At 40.5% G+C, this 12,858-nt stretch overlaps 1 protein-coding gene across 1 annotated transcript in view; it reads left to right on the top strand.

The window, feature by feature from the left end:
- ADGRL4 (adhesion G protein-coupled receptor L4) overlaps positions 1-12,858 on the top strand; it is a 47,239-nt gene that overhangs the window by 16,563 nt on the left and 17,818 nt on the right. The window contains exons 3-7 of the mRNA XM_053468877.1: positions 1,104-1,253; positions 8,858-9,004; positions 9,816-9,886; positions 11,080-11,259; positions 11,363-11,546. Of these exons, the coding sequence (XP_053324852.1) occupies positions 1,104-1,253; positions 8,858-9,004; positions 9,816-9,886; positions 11,080-11,259; positions 11,363-11,546 (732 nt within the window). The remainder of the gene's footprint in view (positions 1-1,103; positions 1,254-8,857; positions 9,005-9,815; positions 9,887-11,079; positions 11,260-11,362; positions 11,547-12,858) is intronic.

Here is a 12,858-nt window from a genome sequence, read left to right as displayed (position 1 = left end):
TATTGGTATGGTCTAAACCCCTGACCACTGGCATAAGAGGGTTAAAATGCTATAAAGAAAATCTTCGTAGAGGCATAGACTCCCCCCCCCACATCAATGCTCTGTTGGATGGAGGGGGTAGAACAATAAAAAATAATAAAAAATATTAAAAATGGCCTCTACCCCCAGGTAGAAGGGATGAGGTCTTCCCAAGCATCCTATTGGTGCCAGGAGGGAGGACAGTGCAGGAGAATGTATATATACTCACGTGAAACAGTGACCCCAAGTGGATGGAGGTTGCATTGCATCCTCTATTGACTCTAATGCATGCCTATTCAAGTATTTGGGTTCCATGCAAGTCAATAAAGGTGCAATGCAGCCTCCATCCACTTGGGGCCACTGGTGCACGAGAGAATATATAAACACTCCGGACAACAGGCACAGAGAGGATTATTTTTAATTATTTATTTATTTTTCTTTTCTTTTTTTTCTTTTGGAAAGCATCGCTTTATATTAGTGATGAATAGACTCATCGGGTTTTAGAAAACTCTTTAATTGCTGCCATTATCATTCTGAAAGGCGCATCAATTTAACGTTTCGTTCTCCTTTGATGTAACAAATTGTATAGGCTGACTATTTAGCCGAAAGAAAATGTGCATCGGCTTTAACATTGTAAATACAAATTAGCTGCATGTATGAATTGCAATTAAAAAAAAACGCTTTCTAATCAGCTGCTTAAAAGTTTGAAGAAATTTGCGCCCATATGGTTTTGCGGAATGTGACATATGGCGGCTGTTATTCTGCTTTATTTCATTAGAATATTATAATTTAAAAGTTATTGATGCGTGTGAGTGTAACATATGAGCAACAATTAGGCGTGCGAGGGATTGTTGTGTCGGCGGCGAATACAAACTGGTTTAGTTTAAATAATAAAAAAAATATAAAAAAGCTGTAATATTCACAATATTTTTTTTTTAATTAATGAAATGCAATTAAAAGAAATGTAATGAATAAAAGCGAGACGTAAGTAACTGAAGGGTTTGTGAGTCATTAGTCTAAGCTGGAAAACGTGGGTTTTTGTCCCAAACTGATGGCTGCGTTATTTTTTTTTTTTTTGTTCCCAGATGATAATGAATGTCAAAACGCAACCTTTATTTGTGGAGAAAACGCCAACTGCACAAACACGGAAGGCGGATACTACTGCATGTGTGTCCCGGGATTCACGTCCAGCGGGTCGGAGCAGTTCGTCACCAACGACGGGACCTACTGTATGGGTGAGAAATCTGATACTTTATATCAGGCTCGCTAGTTGACGCTAGACATAAAAAAAAACAATATGTGAAAAAAACATAAAAAATTAACAATAAATTTTTTTTTATTGTATAAAAATACCAAAAAATAATATGTGATTTACCCAGGGCAATATTTGTTCAGAGGTAGCAAATACAGATCTTGTGGAATGCGATCTGATGAAGACTCACATTAGTGGGGGTTCCAGATGAGGGTCTACTGGTTCCTGTAAGGAGAGAGAGAGGATGGATAAGTGGAACAGCCTCCCAGCAGAAGTGGTAGAGGGTAATACAGTGAGGGTATTAAACATGCATGGGATAGACATACGGCTCCTGAGAAAAACGACTGATTAATGTTTGAGTCGTTACAGAAGGAGAAACGGACGACTAGATGGGGGGCCAAATGGGGCCGATCTGCCGGCAGGTCCTGGGTTTCTATAACTTGGGTTTAATCGTTGGACGAATACATCTGGTATCTGACAAATCTGACAAACATCTCCCCGTCAGTGAAATATTTAGGTTTTCTGCAATCTTTGCTCCAAACGAGGCCAACGATTCTTCCTGATGTGGAATTAGAGGTGCGCCAGCCTTTTCAACACAATGTCTCGGGGTACCTGATGCACGGTCCTTGCCGGTCTCCTTCTGGACGCGGAGGAGTTTTAACGGCTTGACTCCGGCTCACACTCGCCCGCTCACGCTCTACTCAGAACTTCTACTCAGCCTTCGACAATGAGTCCTCTGCTTCGTTTACTCAAAATACCCTCTTTGAGGTTAGAAGCACTTTATACCCAGGACCGTGTTTTAACCGACCGGGGGTATTAAAGTCAAGAAGAGAAAAAATATGAAAATCTTTAAGTTTGGGTTTTGTTTGGCGTGTGGATCATATCGGGGGGGGGGGGGGTGGGGGGGCACCCTGAGGTTACGTCATCTCCTGAACCCTAGCGGCTACAGAAAACGGAGCGTCAATGTAATCAGAGTCTGATAGATTGCTTCTTGGAGGTAAGAGGCTCATATGAAGCAATATGAGGCACCCTGAGCTATAGCGGAACGCGACAATAACATTAGAATATATTAGGAAGATACTGTATCCCTTCTGATGAACGCTTATTACGCCGGGGCTTATCACAAGAACCAAGAACACGTTCGATATTTTTCTGCTATTACTTCCTACAAATCATTTTCTTTCCATCTTTATTGAGCTGCGAAAAATTTCAGAGGATCGCCGTATCTAACATCTGTTACACGCGTGTGACATACAAACACGGATTTCACGAATGATGCAGCGGATTTGTTAAACAGTCTAGGTTAATAAAATGGACCTGAAAATTCACTTTTACTATTTTTGAAAAATGGATTACTGGAGGAGTAGAAATATTTGGACAGAACCCTTACAGCCAAACCATAGAAAAAACAATTTCCTGAGCCAGATCACCACTCAACGACAGCGGTTTCATCCTTCAGAGAACTCATCAGCATGAGATTGTGATGCTGGCTTAACACGTGAGGCTTGGGCTAGCCAAGAAATACCAATCACATAAGTTATGGTGAGGAAAGGTGGTGATCTGGCTACTGAATCTCTTACCCGAGTTTTGTGTAAAGTCCTGTACAGCGATTGCTTTCCAGGGATCCGTGTATAAAGTGGATATAGAGGCAAAAGGTGATAATTGTTGACCTTATTTGCATGTGCCTACCCAGAATCCCTTGTGGTTGTGGCAGCATCATTTAGATTACTGAGGGAAAAAACAAGCCTTCTGACTTGTCTGGTGCCTGTAGACGAGCGTTTAATAATAATACTTTTACTACACCCATAATTTTAGCAGAAAGGTTTTCCATCACCCTTACTTTTTGTGAATGGTATTTCAGAACAAAGCAAACAGGGGAATTAATAACCCCAGAAATAAATTTTTGCCCTCGGGACCTCCATCAACAGGATCCAACTAGCATCTCACCACGTATGAAAGACCAAGGAGGTCCACGTCGGAAATCTCCTTTACACTTGCGGTGAGCTCCAAGAGATCCCCGAAGGATGAGATATACAAAGCACATTTGAGATGCTCACCAAGAACAGAAAGCTGCCCATCTTACCGTTCCATTCCAGCTTGGGGCCATCGCAAGTGTTAGCTCTCTTGTGTCATTTCAGAAGAAAAACCTCATCCATTGTGTCAGTCTGAGTCTGCCCCAAGGGCACATTTACTCTGAGTGAGAGACTCAACCGCCTCAGACACATATCTTGCCCATTAGAGAATTCATCCATCCACCTGGTATCCCACCATGCACGAGAGATCTACATCCAGACTCATCTTTTTTACTTGGGGTGAGACCCAAGAAAACCCCAAAGGGGTGCTCACCAAGAACAGGCAGTGACTTTATTACAATTCCTACAGCACAGCCAGGGAGAACCTCATGATCTGCTCCAAAGATACACTTCTCTACTATCCAGGAGCTCAGCAGACCAGCTAACACTGATCATCCCACAAGAGAGCCAGGAGATCCACCTATGGACTCACCTTTAAACTTGGGGAGAGATCAAAGAGGACTCCACAGAGAGCCGCTCTTACAGAGGAAATATCTCCATAAACATATCAGTCTGATGTGATTTTCTTCATAATTTAGTTCTGGACTGCCCTTGGGGCGCACGATACGAAAGGTTATGCAGCGGCTGTCTGTTCTCGGAGTGCATCTCAGATTCATTTTATATGGACTTTCACCCATTGGGGAGCTCTTGGTTCTCACTCCAAATGAAACGGTGAGTCCACAAGGGCACAAAAACTTGAGATGCTTCCAAGTGACAGCGCGCAGTACAATATGTTCTCGGTGAGCATCTCCGATTTGTTTTATATGGACTTTCACCCTTCGGGAATCTCTTGGTTCTTGCCCCAAGTGTAAAAGTGAGTTCTGACTTGGCCCTCTTTGCTCTTTTACGCTAGCGGGATACCAGTTGGATTTTGCTTGGGATGCTGGTAGTGGCAGAAGCAAATGCTCAGGGTTGTTGTTTCTGTCATGGAGAGGGTGATTTGTCTCGTGTTTCAGTTCTTTTTGGGGTAGAAACTTTCTCTGTGATGATACAAGAGAACTATGTTTTAAGACTCCTAATCACAGTAGGTCAGGCTATGAAGACTGCAGTTCACACTCTACGAAGAACTTAACAATTTATCTGTAAAAAGAGGAAGTGATGTTGATCGTGTCCACGATAACCAAAATTAATATTTCAGAATAAAGCATAGAAAGCAAACAAGAGAATTAATAACGCCAGATATACATTCTTGTCTTCATGTCCCTCATCAACGGGGTCCAACTAGTGCCTCTCCGAGCATGAAAGACCAAAAAGGTCCACATCTAAAATCTGCTTTACACTTGAAGTGAGCTCCAAGAGACCCCCGAGAGACAGAATATCATACAAAGCAAAATTGAGATGCTCACCAAGAACAGGAAGATGCTCCATAACCCATCTTACCAGAGAGCTCCAAAGCCCAACTTCGTCTGCCTTAAGAAACCAGCAGCCTCAGACATAATTTTCTGTCAGTCAGGATCTCACCTGACCTATCAGCATCCATAAACCCACACGAGAGACAGGAGATCCACTTATGGGCTCCCCTTTTCACTTGGGGAGAGATCAAAGAGAACTCCAAATGGCGAAATACCGAGAACAGACAGCCGCTCTTACAGAGGAAAAATCTCCATAAACATATCAGTCTGATGTGATTTGCGTCATAATTCAGTTCTGGACTGCCCTTGGGACCGGCTCACGCTGATATGTAGATGGCACAAGGGAACTTAAACATGAGACGCTTCCAAGTGACAGCGCGCAGTACGAAAGGTTATGAAGCGGCTGTCTGTCCTCGGAGTGTATCTCAGATTCATTTTATATGGACTTTCACTCTTTGGGGGGGGGATCTCTTGGTTCTCACCCCAAGTGAAAAGGTGAGTCCAGACATGGTCCTCCTTGTTTTTTTTTTTTTTTGTTTGTTTTTTGTTGTTTTTTTTTTTTTTTTTGGTGTGTCTATGCTTGTGCCAACCAAGCCCTCCTAATGATAGAGTTGATATTAAGAAAGAAAACAAAAAAAAAAAAATATTTGTCTGGGATGTTGGTTTCTTTAAGCAGAGAGTTGCTTCATGTTACCCATGGGACTGGATCACACTGGTTTTCTTGGAATTTCACTTTTCAGGGATCTCTTGGTTCTCACCCCAAGTGTAAACGTGAGTCCCGACTTGATACTGGTTGGATTTTGCTTGGGATGTTTGTAATGTTCTCTATAATAGTATAAAAGAACTCAATTTTAAGACTCCGAAGTTCAGGTTATAGAGTGTTGGTTGGTTCTCGGGCTGCATTCCAAATTCAGTTTGTATGGACTTTCATGTTTCAGGGATCTCTTGGTTCTGGTTTTGTGTTTAGGAAATTCTGTTTTAACTTTGTTAATGCCCGAGAAAGTGATCTGACAACTTGGTCTCGAAATCTTGCAATTAAACTCTCAGCCAATAAATGGTATTTTAACTATACTTTTCTCCTTGGTTCTCACCCCAATTGTAAAGGTGAGTTCAGATGTGGAAGCCGTTTTACTTCTAGAGGAACGCCAATCTGCGGTTGGTGGTTTTATTCGTGTACTGGGGAAGTTTGCTTTGCGCGTTGGTTCTGTAAAGGCACAAAAGCGCGACACCTGGAGAGTCTCTGATGTGAGGTAGGAAGGGTTGTAAAGCGGCTGCCTGTTTTCGGTGAGCGTCTCAAATTTGTTCTTTATGGAATTTTAACTTTTAGGGATCTCTTGGTTGTCGCCCCGAGTGAAAGGTGAGTCCAGATGTGGATTGCTTTGTTTTTTTGCGCCAAGAGGGATACCAATTGGATTTAACTCGTGAGGCTTCTCAAGGCTTTGTGTTTTAGTTCTGGCCTGCCCTTTGGTACGGAAGGTTATGAAGCGGCTGTCTGTTCTCGGAGTGCATCTCAAATTTTTTTTTTATGTAGGCTTTCACCCTTTGGGCGAAAAGGTGGTGAAAACCGACCTTCTTAATTTGCCTCATATTGCCGCAGGGGCCGGTTCTCACTCATATGTTAGTGGAGGGGCTGTTTTCTCTGTCATGGTACAAGCAGAGGCTGTTTGTTTGCAGTGAGTCTCTTGTTTCTCACCCCAAGTAAACAGGTGACTTCAGACGTGGATCTCATTTCTCTCGTGCCTAGAATTATACCAATCCAGCTGTAAATTGTTGGTTTTCTTAAGCAGAGGACGCTTGCTTCGCGTTGTTGTTGGGTCTGTAGATAGCATAAGAGACGGAACAAAGGTTTATGAATCGGCTGTCTGTTCTCAGTTCTCAAATTCGTTTTGTATGGTAATTTATTCTTTGAGGCTCATCCAAAGTGAGTCTCCTTTTTCCTTCTGAGTAATATCTTGATGGAGGATTTTTCTTTTCAATGGAAAACAGAGGAATTATTATGGTTTTCCAAGCATGGACAGGTGATGAAGTGGCTGTCCGTCCTTGCTGAGCGATTCCAATATGTTTTGTATGGTATTTGGGTAGCTCTAAGGCCTCGCCCCACGTGAATAGGTGAGTCCAGACGTGGACTTTCTTGCCTGATACATTCATGGAGATTTTCTTCTGTGGTGGTGCAATAGATGCTCCCGAGCTCAGCCGCTGTGTAAATATACATTTATTTATAAATATGGATGTTGTCGTTCCCCCCCCAATACTTGGAATACCTTTTCATATAAGTATCCTGTTCTCTGTCCGTGTTGATAAGGATTTTTTGACAAATATTCGGGAATCCTATTTTAAAAAAAATAACACAGTTGTGGAACCAAAATATTATGCAGATATTCCGGGTTAAAAATCAACTAATCGCTGCTGATAAACAAAGTGGTTCCCTGGATCATAAATAATAGTTAATTTACTTTTTATATGCATTCTCGCGCTATAACAATTTTAAATTCACTTTTTATCAAACCTTGCATTCCTTCACCGGCAGACACCCTTTTTTCCCAGCTGATTGCAGATTGTATTCCATCCTCAGAAACCCAAATCAATATTTCATTGACTTGAGAAGCACAGAAAGAACTCGGATTTTTTTTTTAAGAGAGACTGTCGTGCTCTCTCCGCTGGGTGAGACGTATTTTGGGAGAAATAATTTGATTTATTTCTCCTGATATATGGGATTAATTTCTCCAGGATTGGGTTTATTCGTCACACAACAAAATATCGTTGGTTACTTCATTTTGAAGAAAATCAAACTAAAATAAATAGTTGGAAGCGCCGCTGCGTCTTGCCTCGCGGATCCGTGCTTTGTGTTATTGGGCATCTGCCAGGAGCGTTCAGCTGATTGGAATTCCTTACGGTTTCTCATAAACCCGGCTTCCTGGGAAAGGAAATCCCCGCATTACTGACATTCCTAAAAATAATGGCGTTTAATTTGTGCAAAGTTACCAATCCGCTCGATTATATTTGCTGTTTGTTAAAGCGCCAGCCATGTTTAAAAAAAAGGCGGCCATCTTGCTTTTCTCTCCTCTTGCAATGCTTTATATTGAAGCTGTTACTGACCGAGGTTGTGGCATCAATTATCAGCGTAATCATTAACGTCAATCTCCGCAGTATATGATGGCGCTATAAAAACCATTGGATAATAATCTCTGTCTTGAACATTTTAGCACATTTTGTGCGTCCAAACCATACAATATGTTTTAGTTATATCGCGCCTGCAGATCCCATCGAGATAGAACTGGAACCAAAAAGAATGGATTTGTTTATCAAGATAGGCCATGCAGATTGGACTTTTGTATTCAAATTTATGCTAATTTTAGTTTTAACAAATTTTGTGAGCCGTTTATTGGTACGAATGTCCGAGAACGAGGAGGAGGCCCCAACGAAACAAATTACAACAAAGGAGAAAAATTCTGTGAATTCTTGTTTGAAGAGTAAGGCGCTTTCCTTACTCTCTCCCTACCTTTTCTGATAACCGCTCCCCTGTCTCTACTTCCCTGTCTGCATTATTATCTCCTCTCCAGTGCATGTCTGCAACAGGGCGGAGCCTCTGCTGGTGCCTCAGGGACCTCCTACTTTTGTTCCTCCAATGATAATGAAGGATTGGGCAAGAGGCTCCACCTTCTGTTCATTTTTTCCCTCATAAAAGCTTCACTACTGTTTTTATTTTTTTAATTTTAGCATAATGGCTTTAAATGTTATTATTATTTTTTTTACTTTTTATCCGAAATATAATATTATCTTTATAATTAGCTGACCTGTTATAAAACTCCCAAAATCTAAAAATCCCTGCTTCTGTCTTGTTTCTGAATATTTCTGAAAATTCAGAATTTGTAATTTTTTTTTAAGGCAGAGACGATTCCCAGCTTTTTGGGTTGCCGTCTGCGTCGCGGATTAAGGCTCTTCTACTGTGTTCTGCATCCTCTTGAAACATTAAGTCATAGAAAGTATCTTTATTTTTTTCTATTTTTTCACCAGACGTGGATGATTTTATTTATTTTTTAAATATATATTTTTTTTAATCTGCTCCAAAAATGACAATTTTGATTGGTGTCCTGAAACATTATTAATAAGAAGAAGGGAAATGTAATACTTTATTAAATGCTCATTTTGTACGGTATTTGCAGATATAGATGAATGCGGTGAAAGTAAATGCGGGGATCATACACGGTGCGAAAACACCGCCGGAGGGTACGCTTGTTCCTGCCAGGAAGGTTATCAACCGTCCTCAGGAAGACGACAGTTTACGGCGGATGACGGCACTTATTGTCGAGGTGAGAAATCGAGATATTGTTATAAACATTTGTGTCATTTAATTATCACATCAGTGATACAATGTAACAGGATTTATTTCAGCTCAACATTTTTCATAAACTTTTATTCAAATTCTCTCCAGAAATATTCAAATTGTTCCTGCGATGGGTAATTTTTCCACTTTATGTTGCTGGGACTTTAATGTGAAATTACTAAAAAAAAATCACTATTCTTACATTAAAACATCAAGAAAGCTAAAAATGTAAGGCACATCTGTCCTAAATCTCACATATTACAGTTCCTTACATCAACGTAATGTGTTTACCAATCACCCCTCTTGTGTGCGTGCATGCGCGTGTGCTGTGTAACTTTTCTACTCCCTAAAAAGGTAAATAAAGTAACTCTAAATCTATTCTTATTATTGAATAATATTTTTTGCTCCTATTCGCGATGTTCTGTGTCCAGCAGGATAATGAAATCCCCGCTAAGGGCCGTTTTAGTGAATCTGTCCGTATATCTTCATTGAATTAATTGCCCAGAAGTGTCTGCAGCTCATAAAACCCCTTAAATGCCAAACTGGAGAATATTCTTCCGTTCCGATGTAGATTACGCGTCGGGGGGGGTTATGATGCGCTTCTCGCAGAGCGCTACAGCCCGGCGCAGATAGCGTTAAAACCGAGCCTAGAAAATGACCGATTTCTGTGGATTTCTAGAAGATCGATGGCCTTTTGGGTCCATCCAGATCCACATTCGCTCTAAACGAACGGCGGCTGTTAAATTATTCAGTGAATTACAGTAATTTAACGCAAGTCTATTTCCATCCTTCCACAGAAAACCTGAAGATTAAATGCCATTTGGACGATAACTGCATTTCTGCAAATATTAATCAAACCTTAAGTAAAGTAAGTAATATTCAAACGCCTTCAAATTATCTCAATTCATGTGTTGTCTGCAACTAGCACTGGGACTCTATCTATCTATTCATTATTATCTATCTATCTATCTATCTATCTATCTATCTATCTATCCATCTATCTATCTATCTATCTATCTATCCATCTATCTATCTATCTATCTATCTATCTATCTATCTATCTATTATCTATTATCTATCCATCCATCTATCTATCTATCCATCCATTATCTATCTATCTATCTATCTATCTATCTATCTATCTATCTATCTATCTATCTATCTATCTATTCATCATTATCTATCTATCTATCTATTCATTATTATCTATCTATCTATCCTCTATCATCTATCTATCTATCTATCTATCTATCTATCTATCTATCTATCTATTCATTATCTATCTATCTATCTATCTATCTATCTACTTGTTATCTATTATCTTTATATTATCTATCTATCATTTATCAATCCACTTATTATATATTATATTTATTATCTATCTATCGATCATCTATCTATATATCTATCTATATGTTATCTTTCTATATATCTATCTACTACCTATGTATTATCATCTATCTGTCTGTCTGTCTATCTGTCTATTATCATCTATCTATCTATCTATCTATCTATCTATCTATCTATCTATCTATTATCTATCTATCATCTATCTATCTATCCATCTACCTGCATATCTATTATCTATCTGTCTATCATCTCATGGATATAGCATCTCCATCTCCCCGGATAGGATCTCTGGATTTAGATCTTCTACGGATTTATGAAAATCTGAATGTTACAAAACCAGCCGCCATCTTGGATATCCTTACATCGGCTTCTTCTTTAGAGCATATTTTTTGTGTGAAAATGTTTAAATATTTGATTATTCCGCTATCACTGATATTAACTACTGGGTCTTCAAACTAAAAGTTTATTAGAAAATAATTCCTAAAAAGGGAAAAAAGTGCGGTGAACGTTTCACAGTCTTTTCCAAAGTGAAGGAATTTAAATACGCATGCGATAGACATACGGCTCCTGAAACTAAGACGAGACCAACGACTGATTAAGTTGGGCGACTAGACGGGGGCCGGATGGGGCCGATCTGCCTGCAGGTTCTGGGTTTCTATGTAAAATGTTGACCGTTATATCCATCTGAACTGCGCTGTTCTCCTCAATCAGGTCGGCAGCATTAAGGAGCCGATTGCCGCGCTAAACGAGATTCAGAAAAGCACCGCCGGAGAGGTCCAGCCGGTAGACGTGATTTCCTACGTCGAAGCGCTTGCTACATCTTATCCATTTCTGAGCTCTGCGAACAAAACAGCAGCGAACAAAGAGAGTCTCGCCAACACTACCATTACCGTAAGCGATCTGACATTTTTTTTGTTTAAACAATGAATAACAAACGTAAATGTGTAATTTAGCTGAACTTTTTTTTCCCCTCCCCCCCTCCCCGTATCGGCAGACTTTTGTTAATACCGTGAACAACTTCGTAGAAAAGGATAAAATTAAAGTTTGGAAGAAGCTATCGGAGAATGACAGGAAAAGAAGCCTGACGAAGCTCCTTCACTCCATGGAGCGAGCTGCCCTGGAGCTGTCCCAGGACTTCAAAAGGACCTCGCAGGTCGACGTCGATGCCAGCGACGTGGGTACGAGAATCACGCAGCTAATCCTAAAATAAATCCTCACAAATCGCCGTTGGATTTAGTTCCAGGGCTTTGTTATAACTTAAATGTATTCTTGTTTTTTTTCTCGTTCCCTCTTTTTTCTTTTTTCTTTTCTCCATCTATTTTCTTTCATTTTTTAGCCCATTTTTACCCCAATTCAAATTATTTAGGGGAATTGCTGGATTTTGACGCGCTTAGGGAGTATTTTCATGCCGATAGTCACAAAGTGAAATGGGGAAAAGTTCCGGATGAAGCATTTCGCACGGATTTATAGACGAGCGCACAATGCAAACGTCCCAATCGTGAACAGGCCGGTTACAATAATGTAACAATAGCTGAAACCAGATCATTTTTAACCAATCACATCAATACTTTATTAGTTCCTGTTTAGGTTCATCCAATCACGTTATGATTGTCACCTTGCTGTTAGTCCTGCGTTGGGCACGGCACAAACTTTGTGTTCATTTTTTTTTTGTGGGGGGGATTCTTTGTATTCGACAAACTTCGTCCGTCGCCATCTTGCTATTCGATGAAATTCACTCAACATTTTTCAATTTCGGAAATCCCATTCGTCCATCCGGTTGCCATGGAAACAAGAAATAAACACTTATATGGAGTTGAATTAAAATGGCCAGATTCTCCTCCTCTTTCTATAGTTAAAATGGTGGCCATGGCAACGAGCGGATGAATAAATGAATGAAGATGTTGGTGTTGCGCACGTTGGTTTTCTTTCGTCCAATGTTGCATTCGTTCATTCATTATTCGGATAAATGGACGAAATGGCAAAATTCTCAGGTCTCGTAACTTTTTACAAATCTTCTCGTTGTTGGGGTTCCCTGGGGCGGCATGAATTACAGATAATGGTTTAGTTGAATGTTTCCAAGAAATAACTTGGTTACCACTTTGATTTCCCGCACACACAGAACATAAAAATGGAGGTGTGTGGGGGCCGCGTGGGGCAGGACGGTGGCCAAGAAGCCGTAAGGATATCTGAAATCAATGATAACTTTTAAATGGGGCGTTCCGGGTTATCCTTAACCCTATCCTTTATCCAACATACTTATCTGAAAGTGTTAATATACTCAGGTGTTAATATAAAAGCCCCTCTGTCACTCCCCATGGTGCTGATTGCGGGAGCCGCCATCTTGCTTCCCCTTCACTTGGTTTAAGTTGCTGTTTCAGGCTGCAAACTGCCACCCGGTTCACCCTCCTGGCACCCAGAGGATGCATTGGATGGGCCGTGCACCCCTTTACTTAGAGGGGCATGGTTAGGGTCTTCCATCTCATTGAACAG

This window comes from Spea bombifrons, chromosome 6 (assembly GCF_027358695.1).
Source record: "Spea bombifrons isolate aSpeBom1 chromosome 6, aSpeBom1.2.pri, whole genome shotgun sequence".
NCBI classification, from domain to species: domain Eukaryota; kingdom Metazoa; phylum Chordata; class Amphibia; order Anura; family Pelobatidae; genus Spea; species Spea bombifrons.
Note: the sequence above shows the minus strand (reverse complement) of the source record. Positions and strands in the feature narration are given on the sequence as shown.